The sequence below is a fragment of the Nyctereutes procyonoides genome, unplaced genomic scaffold (genome assembly GCF_905146905.1).
Source record: "Nyctereutes procyonoides isolate TBG_1078 unplaced genomic scaffold, NYPRO_anot_genome, whole genome shotgun sequence".
NCBI lineage: Eukaryota > Metazoa > Chordata > Mammalia > Carnivora > Canidae > Nyctereutes > Nyctereutes procyonoides.
Window position 1 is genome coordinate 14,920,150 of NW_026575144.1, and position 17,328 is coordinate 14,937,477.

A 17,328-nucleotide genomic window follows, 5' to 3' on the forward strand; every position below is an offset into this window, starting at 1 on the left:
CCCTGGTGCATCATTTTTCTCTTTCCTACTCATGCCAATCCTCCTAAGTCTTTTCAACTCCATGTCAGGCTTCAGACCTCTCTGGATACCACCTCACACAATGCTAGTGTTCCTGGACTCCTCAGAATAACATGACTCTCCCTTTGGGAAGAGTTCTAGGAACCACAGAGAGCCTGAGGTTCTGCCCATGCTCGTTCTGAGTAGAAAGTCTCATCGATGACTTGCTTCAATCCTCAAGGAGCTTAGTTAACATAGGAAAATCACTTATAACCATGCCTGGCACACAGGAAGTTAGGTCAAGTATCAGTGTTAGCTCCTCTCATCTCTCTAGGATATAAGCTGCTTTAAGGGCAGGGATCCTCATACTGTGTCCTCACACAGCCCCAGTGCTTGACACATACTGATTTCTCAAATATTTCCTGAATAAATGAATAAATAAACCAAAGAATGGCTTCTTTCTAAAGCTGAGATCCAATACTTAGCCAATACTACTACTTAATTAAAAATAAAAGATACTTTTTATGATGCATATTTCATTTAACAAAGAAAAAAGTTCATATATGAGATTAAAAGGAATACAAGAACACAGGAAAATTGGCATTCCCATATAATGCTGATAATAACTCAAATTATACAAGCTGCTAAACCATCTTCCGGAAAGAAATCACATGCCTTAGAAATGTGTATGAAATTCAAACTAACAACTCATCCTAAGAAAATAACCAGTTACGTATACCAAGGAGGAGTATAAGGATGTTCAGTAGTGTTTTTTTATGTAACACTGAGAAATTGGAAATTTGTTCCAGAATGTTTTGGTTTTGCTTTTATTTAAAATATTTTTAAGCAAGGGTGCCTGGGTGGCTCAGTTGGTCAAGTGGCTGCCTTCGGGTCAGGTCATGATCTCAGGGTCCTGGGATCCAGCCCTACATCAGGCTCCCTCCCCAACGGGGAGTCTGCTTCTCCCTCTCCCTCCACCCCTCCCCCTGCTCGTGTGCTCTCTCTCTCAAATAAATAAAATCTTCAAAAAAAAATGTTTTTAAGCAGAAGTTCGTGTACAGGTGAAATAAAGGAGATCTCTTTCACATCTACAGAATTAACATATATCGTTTCAACCACTTGTACTCAACACTAAAGATCCACAGCATATTATAAGATGTGTTGTATAATGCAACAGAACCACAAAACCAATGGTAGGAAAATGTTTCTTGGTTTGTCAGCAGAGCTGGTCAATGGTCTAGCTTCCATGTTTTAGCTCAGCTTTGACAGTGCAGAATGAACTCTACAGCTGACCTAAAGTGACTCCCAAAGATGCTTGGGAAACTGACCCCTATTGTGGCTCCAAAGCCCTGACATGAGGAATGTACTCAGACTAGACTGAACCAGCCTAGCAAGGCCAAGGTAGATGAATGAGTAATCTATTTATGTCCAATTGTGCAATACTCTGCAACCATGCTGAGGCTTAGCTGCAGGCTGATGCGGGCACTTGGCAGGTATATGAGGGGATCTCTAGGACACATGCACTTAAGACTAGACCTAGATGGACCTAGAAGCTGACAGTTGTGTTTTCAGACAGGTTCTACAACCTTGAGAGGTTGTATTCATCTTGGAAATGTGGCCAATCTCTTTGTAATTATCCTGCCTAGCCTCTCTCTACCTGCCCCCACCATCTTTCAGTAATTAAACGACTTGATTTATTCAAATGGTATGTGTGTCTCATGTTTCCATCAATCCATACCTATTATCCTTTGTCCCTAAAACAGCCATGCAGTTCTCTTCTCCACTAACTAAAACACACAATGTCTGCAGAGTGTGGTTCATACTGGGCTCTGTGAAGGTATGGTGCAAAGTGCTACATTTCAGTGCACAGAGTTGGTAGCCCCATCCACTGCTCTAAAGAGCTGTCCTGGAACAAAATATCAAGCACCTGCCCCTGCGAGCATATACCCAGGCCTGTGAAGGACCACACTGGTAAGATAGCCTTTCCATTACACCCCATACCTCAGGCAGGATGAACTGTTCCACAGGCTTGTACCACAGCTTGTTCACCTGCACACCACAGCTCGGAGGACTAAAGCGAGCCACAAAGAGGGCCTCCTACAAATGGGAGGGAGGGGACAAGAAATAGGAAAAAGAAAAAAAAAGAGAAAGAGAAAGATTTTACGTCAGACACTGAGTATGCAGCAAGTTTTCAAATATTTTCTATCTTGGTCAGCTTAATCCTCAATGGCCCCAACCATGGTTAATATGGGTATACTGATGTTTAGACATCATTTGTGTTTTCCAGTGCAATCATGGTTATTAAATAGATATTTAAGATAACAAAAGCTGTCCTGAAGTTCTAGAACACAAAATAAAATCTGCATAATCTTAAAAAAAGCCCACTTTGAAATGAGGAGCATTAGGGGAGGTGTGAGGTGTTATATCAAGCCGACTTACTAGGTTTAACCCCAAGGGTTAAGAATAAACTGAAAGATCACGTATTTCTATACAGAACAAAGGTACTCCAGGAGCCCCCCCGTTTCCAAAGTAACCTTTAGGAAAAAAAAAGACAGAAACAAAAAAGGGAAACATAAAAGAGGGCTGATTCCTATTATGTCTAGAGGCACACCTCATTAACTGCACTTGGCTTTACTGTGCTTGGCAGAGTATTGTGTTTTCACAAATGGAGGGTTTGTGGCAATCCGGCAATGAACAAGTCCAGAGGCACCATTTTTCCAACAGTATTGTTTCACTTCATGTTTCTATGTCACATTTTGGTAATCCTTGTAATATTTCACATTTTTTCATCATTACTTTTTTGTTGTGGTGATTTGTGATGCTACTCTAATTGTGGGGGTACCACAAACTGCTCTCAAATAAGATGGCAAACTTAATTGATAAACCCACTGACCCAGGCTTCCTCATTCCTCTCCCCGCCCCCTCCCAGGCCTCCCCTATTTCCTGAGACACAGTATTGAAATTCAACCACTTAATACCCCTACAATGGATTCTGTGTGTTCAAGTGAAGGGAAGAGTCGCCTGTCTCTTACTCTAAATCAAAAGCTAGCATGATAAAGCTTAGTGAGGCAAGTAAGGCAAGTTAAAAGCAGAGACAGGCTGAAAGCTGGGCCTCTCGTGCCTTTTTGTGAATGCAAAGGAACAGTTCTCGTGAGAAACTCAAAGCGCCTCTCCAATGAACACATGAATAATAAGAAAGTGGCACTGTTGGTGGGAATGTGAACTGGTGCAGCCACTCTAGAAAACTGTGTGGAGGTTCCTCAAAGAGTTAAAAATAGATCTGCCCTACGACCCAGCAATTGTACTGCTGGGGATTTACCCCAAAGATACAGATGTAATGAAACGCCGGGACACCTGCACCCCGATGTTTATAGCAGCAATGTCCACAATAGCCAAACTGTGGAAGGAGCCTCAGTGTCCATCGACAGATGATGGATAAAGAAAATGTGGTCTAGGGATCCCTGGGTGGCGCAGCGGTTTGGCGCCTGCCTTTGGCCCAGGGCGCGATCCTGGAGACCCGGGATCGAATCCCACATCGGGCTTACGGTACATGGAGCCTGCTTCTCCCTCTGCCTGTGTCTCTGCCTCCCTCTCTCTCTCTCTGTGACTATCATAAAAAAAAAAAAAATGTGGTCTATGTATACAATGGAGTGGATGGAACTGGAGGGTATTATGCTGAGTGAAGTCAGTCAGTTGGAGAAGGACAAACATTATATGGTCTCATTCATTTGGGGAATATTAAGAATAGGCAAAGGGAATAAAGGGGAAAGGAGAGAAAATGAGTGAAAATATCGGTGAGGGTGACAGAATATGAGACTCCTAACTCTGGGAAATGAACAAAGGGAGGTGGGCGGGGGTTGGGGTGACTGGGTGATGGGCACTGAAGGGGGCACTTGGCGGGATGAGCACTGGGTATTTTGCTATATGTTGGCAAACTGAACACCAATTAAAAAAAAAAAAAGAAAGAAAGTGAAACGGCCTTCTTGAATATGGAGGAAGTCTTAGTGGTCTGGATGGAAAATCAAACCAGCCACAACATTCCCCTAAGTCAAAGCCTAATCCACAGCAAGGCTCTCACTTCAATTCTGTGGAGGCTGAGAGAAGGGAGGAAGCTGCAGAAGAAAAGTTGGAACCTAGCAGAGGTGGGTTCACAAGGTGTAAGGAAAAAGGCCATCTCCGTAACATCAAAGTGCCAGGTAAAGCAGCAGATGCTTATGTAAAGCAGCAGCAAGCTCTCCAGGGTACCCTCCTAAGCTAATTCAGGAAGGTAGCTACACTGAACAACAGATTATCAGTGTAGATAAAGTAGCCTTATGTCAGAAGAAGATGCCATCTAGGACTTCCCTAGCTAGAGAGAAGTCAATACCTGGCTTCAAAGCTTCAAAGGACCAGAATGGCTCTCTTGTTAGGGGTTAATGCAGCTGATGATTTTAGGTTGAAGCCAATGCTCATTTACCATTCTGCAAATCCTAGGGCCCCCAAGAATTATGATAAATCTACTCTGCCTATGCTCTATACATAGAACTACAAAGTCTGGATGACAGCACATCTGTTTATATATGGTTTACTGAGTAATTTAAACCCAGTGCTGAGACTACTACTCAAAAAAAAAAATTCTTTAAAAATATTACTGCTCATTGATAATACACCCGGTCACACAAGAGCCTGACAGAGATGTACCAGACTAACGTTTTCATGCCTGCTAACATAGCAACCATTCTGTAGCCCACAGATCAAGGAGTAATTTTGACTTTCAAGTCTTATTTAAGAAATACATTTTATAAGACTGTCATAGACTCCTCTGATGGATCTGGGCAAAGTAAACTAAAAACCTTCTGGAAAGGATTCACCATTCTAGGTGCTGTTAAGAACATTTGTGATTCATGGAAAGAGTTAAAATATCAACATTAACAGGAATTTGGAAGAAGTTGATTCCAACCCTCATGGCAGATTCTGACAGGTTTAAGTCACTGTAGATGTGGTGGAAATGGCAAAAAAAAAAAACAAAACTAGAATTAGAATCTGAGGATGAGACTGAATGGCTGCAATCTCATGATCAAACTTTAATGGATGAGGAGTTGCTTCTTATGGATGAGTAAGCAAAATGGTTTCTGGAGATGGAATCTACTCCAGGTGAAGATGCTGTGAAATTGCTGAAATAAAAAAAGATTTAGAATATTACATAAATGTAGTTGATAAAGCAGTGGCAGGGTTTGAAAAGACTGACTCTAATTCTGAAAGAAGTTCTACTTTGGTTAAAATGCAATCAAATAGCATCATATGCTACAGAGAAATTGTTTGTGAAAGGAAGAGTCAGTCAGTGAGGCAAACTTCACTGTTGTCTTATTTTAAGAAATGGCTCCAGCTACCCCAGCTTTCAGCAGCTGCCACCCTGGTCAGTCAGCAGCCATTGACATCTAGGCAAGGCTCTCCACCAGCAAAAAAAAAACAACAACAACAAAAAAAAAATGACTCACTGAAAGCTCAGATGATAGTTAGCATTTTTTAGTAATAAAGTATTTTTAAATTAAGGTATGTACATTGTTTTTTCGACATTTGCATGCTTAATACTATTAATACTATGGCATGTATAATAAATGACAGCATAAGTATAAACGTAACTGTCAAATGCACTGAGAAACCAGAAAGTTCACTTGACTTGCTTTCCTGTGACATTTGCTTTATTGCAGTGGTCTGAAAGTAAACCCACGGTATCTCCGAGGTACACCTACACTGTTTTCTTTGAGTCCTTCCCAGTTTGTTTTGGCAAGAACATTTCCTACTTCTCATGCCTACTCTTATATGCCAACTTACTACAGGAGAAACTTCTGTTAAAGCAATGAAGATAACATAGAGGTTTAGGATTAAGGGGGTTTTAGTGGATTATGTGTATTTCTTTCATTAACAGCAGTTCTTGGCCATATAGTAGTAATACCTTTTGCATTGTGAACCTAATGGCATCGACCTTAGACTGGCCTTCCTTGCAGACAAAGATTAACTTCCTCACTAAAAATATGGCAACTAAAAGATAAATTAACATGATCAAAATATTGTCTGTGCCAAACTTCTTCATTGATAACTCAAACATGCATAGTTGAAAAAAAAAGACTACATATACTATAACAGTTAAATGGATCAAAAAGATTCAAGAGTAATCCTAATTTCTAGATGAGAACAGTGGAACTCAGAGTACTGCTATTTTAGTTACCTATTTGAGCTTCGGTGTCAAAACCTTTAACCATAATACATAAACTCCAGTACTTGAGTCTTTTGATAAACTCTCTCAAATGTAATCATAATAGCTGGAATCACTACTAGAATCTGTCCTTCCTGCCTAATTCATGTCATTAAGCACAGTCACAGACTTTTTTTTTTTTTTTTTTAAGATATATCCATTTCTTCATGAGAGACACAGAGAGAGAGAGGCAGAGACACAGGCAGAAGGAAAAGCAGGCTCCCTGAGGGAGCCCAATGCAGGACTCGATCCCAGATTCTGGGATCATGCCCTGAGTTGAAGGCAGATGCTCAACCATAGTCTTAAATTGGTTTGCTTATTTACTAGTTACTCTCTAACACTGTTACTAACACCATTCGCAATGATATAAAAATATTTTTCATGATGTCTAAAAAAACTGACTTCTTTTATAGACAACAATTATTCTGCAGGTAGCAATTATGAACTTTGAACAAAACAGAAAAAAAATGATTTGAAGACACCGGAATGTGAATAAACAGGCCAAAACTGGAGGAAAAACCAATACCAGGAAGAAGAAAAAGTTGCTGTGCTTTCCCCCCCGTTTTTTAAATTGAAAGAACAACCTGAGCGGGCAACTAGAAATTTTAATTAACAACTGTCATCATTCTAGTTGAAAAAAATAAAAATCAAAAGACAGAGTTGGGGCAAACACATCCACTAAACAATGAAGAAAATCCCCAAAAAGGACAGGGTCAGAGAGAGGAGGTCCTACATTCTTTACATCAATTCTGCCCAAATCAGGCTGACAAAATCTACATCCAAAGCAGAATTCGAGTAGCCCATCAAAGTTCCAAAGAGCTGAACAGAGATTTCAACTGCTGCCCACTGCGACAGCAGCGTCTAAAGTCTCTGTTAGCCAGGGGCACTGGGGGGGCTCAGTCAGTTAAGTGTCCAACTCTTGACTTTGGCTCAGGTCATGATCTCAGGGTGGTGAGATTGAGCCCTGAGTCAGGCTCCACACTTAGCGGGGGAGTCTGCCTGCAATTCCTTCTCCTTCTCCCCGCCTTCCCCCACCCCCTGCTCATGGGTACGCTCCCTCGCTCTCTCTCTCTCTCTCTCTCTCTCTCTCTCTGTTAGCCAATTTAACTGCCTGCTAAAACAAAACAAAACAAAACAAAAAAATCAAAACTCTTGAAGGAATATAATAGGATCCAGAGATCCTGCAATGAATTATTCACAATATCTAGGATACAATCCAAAATTACTTGATATAAGACAAACCAGGAAAATGTAATCCATACTCAAGAGAAAAGATGATAATCAATTAAGACAGACCTTAACGTGATTCAAATATCAGAATAACAGAGAGGATTTTAAAGCCATTATTGTACCTAAGGTCAAAGCTGTAAAGAAAATATGTTCAAAATAAATGAACACGGGAAATTTTTGAGAAATAAAACTACAAAAGAGAATAAAAGGGACATTCTATAATTAGTACAATACCTAAAGTAGGTATTAGTACAATACCTAAAATGCATTCAGGGAGCCTGAGTGGCTCAGATGGTTAACCATCTGCCTTCAGCTCAGGTCATGATCTCTGGATCCCGGGATTGAGCCCCATGTTGGGCTCCCAGCTTATTAGCAAGGTGTCTGCTTCTCCCTCTGCCCCTGCTCATGCTCTCTGTCTCAAGTGAGTAAATAAAATCTTTTTTAAAAATAGTAAAAAATAAATAAATAAAATGCATTCACTGGTGAGGTTTAATAGCAGATTTGTAGTAGAAGAGTCAGTCAATGCGCATATAGACTGACAGAAATTATTGAATCTGAAAAAACATTCAAAAAAATAGACACAGTCTCATGATCTGTGGAACAAGGGCAAAAGGTCTAACATGCATATAATTGGAATCCCAGAATGAGTGCATAAAATGGGGCTGAGCAAAATTTTTTCAAGAAATAATAGCTGAAAGTTTCCCAAATTTGGTGAAAGACAAATTTACAGATCGAAAAAAGTTGGCAAATCTGAGTAGCACAGACACAAAGAAAAAAACCACAGCAAGATACAACACAATTAAACTACTTAAAACCAAATATAAAAAGAAATTGTTAAAAGCAGCCAGGAGAAACAGACAAAAAACCAATTACATATATCATATATGGGAACAATAATACAAAGGATAGTTGGCTTCTCACCACAAACAATGGAGGCCATAAAATATTGAAATACTGAAAAGAAGTCAACTCAGAATTTCTATATCCAGAAAATATTCCACAAGAAAATGGGGGAGGGGGCAAATAAAGGCAAAACATAAATATTTTCAGAAACATGAAAACTAATCAAATGAATTACCAATAAACTTGCACATTCACAATATTCAGGAAGGAATGAAGAGCACCAGAAATAGTAAATATGTGGGCAAATATAAAGGATGATTTTTTTTCTCTAATTTACTTCAATATACATTTAACTGTTTTAAAGCAGAAGTTGTAACACTGTACTGTTCTTATATTCTACATGAAAGGGTACAACATTAGTTTTAGGAAAAATGACAAGTTTAGGATGTCTACTGTAATCTTTCTGTCAATCATACACAAAAAGAGTAATGCAAAGAGCTGTGGATGAAAGGACAACAGAAAAATTAAATTGAAATTCTAAAAAATACTCAAACCCAAAGAAGGCAGGAAAAGAGGAACAGAGAAACAGAAAATGGTAGAATAGAAAACAAATAGCAAAATGAAAAATGGAAATCCAACCACTTCAATAATTGCATTAAATGTAAATGGATAGGGGATCCCTGGGTGGCTCAGCGGTTTAGCACCTGCCTTTGGGCCAGGGTGTGGTCCTGGAGTCCCGGGATCGAATCCCACTTCGGGCTCCTGGCATGGAGCCTGCTTCTCCCAATGCCTGTATCTCTGCGCCTCTCTCTCTCTCTCTCTCTCTCTCCCCCTTTCTCTCTCTATCATGAATATATAAATTAAAAAATCTTTAAAAAATGTAAATGGATAAACACTCTATAAAAGGTAGAAATTCTCAGACTGAATCAAAAGGAAGACCCAACTATATGCCTGTCCCCAGGAAACACAACTTCCAGATATATATATATAGGATGTGAGGGCGATCTGGCTGCGACATCTGTCACCCCATTGATTGCCAGGGTTGATTCGGCTGATCTGGCTGACTAGGCGGGTGTCCCCTTCCTCCCTCACCGCTCCATGTGCGTCCCTCCCGAAGCTGCGCGCTCGGTCGAAGAGGACGACCATCCCCGATAGAGGAGGACTGTTCTTCGGTCAAGGGTATACAAGTAGCTGCGCTCCCCTGCTAGAACCTCCAAACAAGCTCTCAAGGTCCAGATATATATACACACACACACACACACACACACACATATAATTTTATATATATGTATTATTATATATATATATAAAATAATACACCATGACCAAGAGGAATAGGAGACTGGTTTAACATTTCAAAATCAACAAATGTTATTCATCCCATTAACAGAGTAAGAGCAACCCTGAAAACATTCTATATGCCCAGCAATAGAACAAATAAACATAGTGCTGGAATATGACTTAGCAACTAAAAAAAAAAGAAAGGTGATGGGGCACCTGGCTGGCTCCATTGGCAGAATTGTGAGGTCAAGCCCCATATACGGCACAGAGCTTATGTTTAAAAAAAAAAAAAAAAGTTAACAGAAAAGGGAAAATTCATGAATACATACAAGAACATGGATGCTTTATAAAAACACAGAAATCTTACACAGGAGAGTACTTTATGATTCTATTTACATATGAAATCCCACAACAAGCAAAACTAGTCTACGGTAACAGGAAAAAAAAGGTAAAAAAAAAAAAAGGTGGCTGTCTCTAGGAAGTGTGACGGGGGGGGGATAGGAGCTTGGGTTATGCAGTTTAAACTAAGAGGCAGCTAGCTGGCTTAGTTGGAAGAACAGGTGAATCATGGAGTTTAAGCCTCATGTTGGGTATAGAGATTACTTAGATAAATAAAAACTTAGAAAATAAATACAAAACTGTACATTTTACTGTGCATGAAATTTAAAAAAACAACAAATATTAAAGTCTAATTAATGAAAAAAAAATCTAGCTAATGATATGAATGCTGAAGTGTTTAGGGTCAAAGTGTACTGATACCTGAAACTGACTCTGAAATACAGCCAGGAAAAATAAAAAGATCACTGAACAACTACATATATGATAAAGCAAATATAACAAAATGTTAATTAACTACTATAGAAGTTAGGTGGATATATGGGTGTTCACTGTATAATTCCTCGAAGATTTCTACAAAAAGGATTTGAAAGGATCTTTTCAAATACAATTCCTTCCTAATACACTTCTTCAGATGTACCCTGTGAAGAAATCAGATTTCTGTACATACCAGGAACAGAGTAACCCCAGTTGTTTTAAATGTTCATTCCCTCTACATCCTTATTAGAAAAGAGATTTGAAGCAGCTGTTAGCCTTGTATTATAGTGATAGACTTTCAGGGTTGGAACAAAGAGACAATAAAACTCACACCTTAGAGTCCCAAAGCTCTTACATTCATTATCAACTTTTGTAATTCCTTAGGCTTTAGGGGATGTTAGGTTGGAAATTTCTAATCTGGTCCAATTTCTTCTTTTCTAGATACAACACATTTACCATTCATTGGTATTCTCTTCCCAGACCAGCATATTAATATATTATGTTATAGTGTATCCAATCAGTAAGGGAAGAAAAGTGGAATTCTTCCAACTAGATATAATTATATAGACTTCCAACCTGCTATATGCCATGAGGATAAAGCTAGTATTTTTTAAGAAGAAAAGTGGGGAAAACCTTATACAAAACAGTGCATACCTCCTGTTCTGCCTGATAAAGTTTGACTGTGATGTTTCTCTGGAAACCCACATCATTGGCATCATAAAACACCCCAAGACTGGTGATGACAATTGGGTAGAGAACTCGGAAGCTCACGCTGACAACTTGGTCCTCAGAAATCCCTGATGAAGTGTCTTCAGAAAGACTGAATGCCTCAATCTCCTGGTTCAAAACTAAGGAAATAATCAGAAAAGGAGTTTTACATAACAAATATAATCTTCTAATTATTTCACAAATGGCAGGAATTAAAAACAATTCAGGAATGCGGCTGCTTCTAGGAAAAAAAAATTATTTTGAAATTTAAGAATGAAGTTTTTAGCCACATATAGGTAAAATATTTAATTATCAGAACTACTTTATAAGTTTTTGTATATATACATGTGTGGATATACATCTCTAAATGCCATAGAGGAATATTACCAAAGGCATCTATTAGGAAAGGTTCAATTAACAGGGATATTAAAAAGTAACTAATAAATAAAATCATTTAAAAAAAAAGCAAACAGTACCTAATGCAGTCAAAAATAATGAGAAAATTTAGTCTTGGCTCTGCAAATTCCAATATTCTACTTCTTGTTGGGCAATCTAAGATACTTGTGATGTCACATCACAAAAGTCCTTGAAATCACTTCCAGTAACACTGAAAAACTATATAATACTGATAAGAGAAGCACATCAAACACAGTAGCATTTCTGACCACATACTGTGTGCCATGCCCCATCACATTTACATCTTCACAACTACACTGTGTGGTCATGGCATTATCTGGCATTATGGATTATGATACTGAGGCCTGGAGATGTTAAGTAACTCGCCCAAGGTCATAGAAAGTGGCAGAGCCAGGAATCAACCCCAGGTTTATGCACTTCAAACTGCATGCTTTTTCCCCTTCCCCTCAGCTGTTTAAATCAAACCCAAAAATAGTCTTTTGCAAATAATGTTTTCAATTACCAGAAATGAATCAGGACTGATTACATGAAGCAGTTAACATGGCTGAGAGTATCAGAGCCACTTTATGAAATAATATAAAAACCTATTCTAAAAGATTTTAACGTTCTTTATATCTTTTCAAGCTGTGGTTTTCTAATTTTGCTGCTCACACAACCCCATCAAGCACATTTCTACACACTTTAGTATAGAGTATTTACAAAATATACACATACATTATTGTTACCAAGATATTCAGTCTTTATGAAGATTTCATTGTTTTATTTTCAGATAAACAGAAATTCTGTTTTCTTCCCTCACCCCACTGGATCCTTTGGATCCCTACCTGAAAATTCCTAAAGTGCTATTTTACACTCAGTAGATAGATGCTCAATAAAATGTGCCTAACTGGAACTGATGAGCCTACCCAGTTACCTACATTAGCAGGAGTGGAAAGGAGGATGATAAACATTTTGTGATGGGCTGGGCAAGCACTGCTGGACTCCAAATAAACTGGGTGACATCAAAAGATTTTTTTAATATACTCAGTAAATGTAAAATATTCAAAGTATATGCATGGGTTAAAGGCTAACAGGTTAAGCACACTATAGCCTAACTACGTATCTGTTTAAAACAAATGTACCTTGAACTTCAATAGGTTCAAAATAAATTTAGTTACACCTATTTTAAAAATGTTATAACCTAGGTGTTACATATATGAAAATTTTCTATTAATTAACAACTCCACTCCTTTAGTATTAATGAACAGTAATGCTTAAAATAATAAAAGTCTGGTTAATTTAAGGTGAGGTTTTTAAAAATTTGATCTGGGTTTCAAATGTAATTTGTTTTTTTTTTAAAGATTTATTTATTTATGATAGAGAGAGAGAGAAAGAGAGAGAGAGGCAGAGACACAGGAGGAGGGAGAAGCAGGCTCCATGCTGGGAGCCCGACGTGGGACCCGATCCCGGGACTCCAGGATCACGCCCTGGGCCAAAGGCAGGCGCCAAACCGCTGAGCCACCCAGGGATCCCTTCAAATGTAATTTGTTCAAGCTTATTATTCTTACATAATCAGTAATACAACATTTTATTAGGTTCATGGTCCCTCTGGGACTCCAGTGCAAGCTAACGGACATTCTCCTCAGAGAAACAATAACACATGAAATTTTACTTATAATGTTAGAAGATCATAAGAAACCTCTGCTTTACACAATACAGACCTGAAAATATTGTGCAATTTATTTAAAAAGCTGACTGAATAGGGATCCCTGGGTGGCTCATCCTGTTTTTTCACCTGTCAAACAGGCTCATCCCCTGTTTTTTCATCCTGTCAACCCCTATGGGGTACTTTTTATCCTCAGTTTATAGATGATGAAACAGAAGCATAAAGGAGGTAAATAACTGATCAAAGGTCACACAGCTGGGAAAGTCAGAGCCGAGATTTAAAGCCATGGAAGGCTAACTCCAAGGCCCACACTCTCAATGACAACACTAATGTTGCCTGTAAGAGTGAGGTGTATACAATTAAAAGGGTCTGACAAATCTTAACATACCAGAAGTCATAATCAGCACATTTACGACTTTGAAAAGTTTAGTCTTCCTCAGAACCATAGCCAGAGGGTGGGGGATGGGGGTGAATGGGTGACGGGCACTGAGGGGGGCACTTGATGGGATGAGCACTGGGTGTTATTCTGTATGTTGGCAAATTGAACACCAGTAAAAAATAAATTTATTAAAAAAAAAAAAGAACCATAGCTGAACACAAAATGAAATGCTGGTAAAGGAAGATGGAACTTGATTAGGACCATCTTTCTTTATCATCAGAACTCCCACAAATCTTTAAGGAATACAAAATATTACCCATATTTAAAATCTTTTACTATTTGTTTCTTTCGCAGAAGCTTACAGGCAATAATTCTAAGAGAAAGGTGCCTCACAGTATTCATACCAGGTTTACAATAAATTGACAAGATGGTGAAATCAGCAGTTATCTCAAAGTTCAAAACTCAGTTATTTAGGATTTATCTATATGTAAGCAATCTCCAGATGAATCTGAATCATACTGAAAAGGCAAACTCTCCTAGACCCTGAAATTATATCTATCTATTAAAGACTCCTCACAGATAGCTAGTGATCACTTGATCTGTCAAAAAGGATGAAAGATACATTTTGATAAAAGCTCAATCTGAGTCCACTAAAAACAGATCACCAAGACTAGTCAGTTTAGCAACTTCTCCTCAACATCAAATTTGTACGTAGAGTCACAGGGCTGGTGAAAGAGACGACTCACCTGGATTTGTGATGTTGAGCAGTCTGCAGGAATAAGGATCTTCCCTGTCTTCCACAGGCACTTCACAGCCATGAGCACCTATTATGAACTTCACAAGCACACTGAGAGATGTGTTGGCATTAACATCAGATACTGATTTTCACTTTGCACATGAATGTTTCCTCATGCCCATTTCAAAGCTTTGGAGACTCAAGTGTTCATGAGGATTAATTCTAACTTTATTTTTCTAGTCTGGCAAAAGAGGAACAAGCGAACCAAAAGTTGCCAATCACCAAGTGACTTATGTGTAAGCCCTCTACTGTATATACGTTAAAGTGAGTATGGGGGCACCTGGGTGGCTCAGTGGTCAAGCATCCTGCCTTTGGCTCAGGGTGTGATCCCACAGTCCTGGGACTGAGTCCTGCATCAGACTCCCCATGAGGAGCCTGCTTCTTCCTGGGCCTATGTCTCTGCCTCTCTCTCTCTCTCTGTTATGAATAAATAAATAAAATCTTTTTTTTTTAAATAAAATCTTGAAAAAAAATAAAGTGAGCATGAATATGTTTGGCCTGGCTACCAGCAAATGCTTTTTGTTAAAAGCAAATTACAGTAAAGTCAGTTTCTCATGCCCTGACCTAAAAACATATCTGTATCTGCAATCTTATTTCCTTTCTTCTATTTTATTTTATTTTTTTAAGATTTTATTTATTTATTCATAGACACACAGAGAGAGAGAGGCAGAGACACAGGCAGAGGGAGAAGCAGGCTCCACACAGGGAGCCCAATGTGGGACTCGATCCCGGGTCTCCAGGATCACACCCCACGCTGCAGGGGGTTCCAAACCGCTGCACCACCGAGGCTGCCCTGCTTTCTTCTATTTTAGAAGGTATTCCTTTTACTCCAGATTAGTCTTCCCAAGCAAGAGGAGATGGTCTCCTCTCCTATATCTTACCTGCAACCTGTGGCTCCTTTCCTACACTTTATAAATACGATGAGTCCTGATCCTAATTTTTTTCTTTTTAAAGATTTTTTTTATTTATTCATGAGAAACACAGAAAAGAGAGAGAGAGACACACACACAGGGAGAAGGAGAAGCAGGCTCCATGCAGGGAGCCCAATGTGGGACTTGATCCCGGGTCTCCAGTATCACAGCCTGGACTGAAGGCAGCGCTAAACTGCTGAGCCACCCGGGCTACCCCCTGATCCTAATTTCTATTTACCTACCATCCTCTTTCCTTTACAGTGAAGTCCTACAAAGGAATTAACTAAAATTGCAGGCTGTAGATTCTCATCTCCCACTCATTTTATAAAACAGAGACTTCAGCTTAATACCCACCACTTATACTGAAATGTTTACCACCAATGTAACTACTGATTTGCTGCTAACTCAACGGACTTTTCAAGCCTTCAATTTGTGGTTCGATAGTAGTCTCTTTATGGTGTTCTTTTCCCTCCATTATGTGGGCTGCTCAGTCACCTACCAAGTCTGTCCATTAGGATAGATTTTAAAGCAGGGCTTTGTCCTTGGGCCTCTTCTCACTCTTTTTGCCTGCTCTCCCGACAATATTTATTCTCAAGGCTTCACCTAGCTTGGGAAGGATTCCTGAATTAGCATCTCTAGTTTGGACCCATCTTCTAAGTAAAAGATCCATATATTCATTGAACATCTTTTCCTGGACAGCCCACAGATGACAGTCATGTGCTGGACCCAGCTCCTACTGGCCTGTGAGAGCCAACTGCTAAATTTTCAAGAATTCTGGAGCCTGGTTATTAAGAATAGCCTTTATTAAATTACATAAACATTAAAAACAAAGAAAATATTCAAATTAATCATTTCTCATTTCTCTATTATCTATGCTCTTGAGGTTATGTTTACCTATTACATCTGTGTGGTGAAAATAAAATGGTGTGCTACTGCATATTTTTCCTGAGTCTGTATTCAGAGATATGGTATTCGTTGGTTGAAGTTGGTCATGGAGGGAATACTTCCACCATGGAAACTGGCAAACACTAAAAATAAGGGTTTTATTTATTGTTTTGTTAACCTTAAGTGATGGAGGGAAAAAAAGCAAATGTTGGAGGAAAAGTTAATGCAAATTAAACTTAAAAATGTGATGTGTCTGCATAAATCAATGGAACAGAATAGAGAGCCCAGAGATAAACCCACAATTATATAGTCAATTAATCTATGACAATGGAGGCAAGGATATCCAATGGGAAAAAGATAGTCTCTTCAACAAAGAGTGTTGAGAAACTGGACAGCTACCTGCAAAACAATGAAATGGGACCATGCTCTTACACCATACACAAAAATAAACTCAAAATAGACTAAAGACCTAAATGTGAGACCTAAATCCATAAAACTCCTAGAAGTGAACATAAGCAATAATTTCTCTGACATCAGCTATAGAAACATTTTTCTAGATATGTCTCCTCAGGCAAGGAAAACAGAAGCAAAATTAAACTACTGGGACTACATCAAAATAAAGACCTTCCACACAGCAAAAGAAACTATCAATAAAACTAAAAAGCAACCTACAGAATGGGAGAAGATATTTCCAAAGACATCTGATAAGGATATAATACCCAAAATATATAAAGAACTCAACACCAAAAAATCAAATAATCCAACTAAAAAATGGGCAGAATACATGAATAGACATTTTTCCAAAGAAGACATCCAGATGGCCGACAGACGAAATAGTGTTCAACATCACTCATCATCAGGAAAAACCAAATCAAAACCATAATGAGATAATATCTGTTAGAATGGCTAATATAAAACAGACAAGAAATAACAAGCCTTGGTAAGTATGTGTAGAGAAGGGTACTCTTGTGCACTGTTGGTGGGAATCAAACTGTTGTAACCACTGTGGAAAAGAGTATGAAGGGTCCTCAAAAAATTAAAAATAGAATTAGCATATGATCCAGTAATTCCACTATTGGGTATTTAGCCCCCAAAAATGAAAACACTAATTTAGATATATAAGATAGATAAGTACCTATCTATCTATCACAGCATTGTTTATAGTAGCATTCCATACAGTAGATATGG

The 17,328-nt window shown here is 38.7% G+C and overlaps 1 protein-coding gene across 2 annotated transcripts in view; it reads right to left on the minus strand.

Annotated features, from left to right (window-relative positions):
- Window positions 1-17,328, minus strand: part of B3GALNT2 (beta-1,3-N-acetylgalactosaminyltransferase 2) — a 55,622-nt gene that overhangs the window by 23,129 nt on the left and 15,165 nt on the right. For both annotated transcript variants that reach the window (XM_055308812.1, XM_055308811.1), the window contains exons 3-5: window positions 14,295-14,395; window positions 11,054-11,247; window positions 1,999-2,094 (exon numbers count right to left, since the gene is read on the minus strand). In XM_055308812.1, coding sequence (XP_055164787.1) covers window positions 1,999-2,094; window positions 11,054-11,247; window positions 14,295-14,395 — 391 coding nt within the window. The remainder of the gene's footprint in view (window positions 1-1,998; window positions 2,095-11,053; window positions 11,248-14,294; window positions 14,396-17,328) is intronic.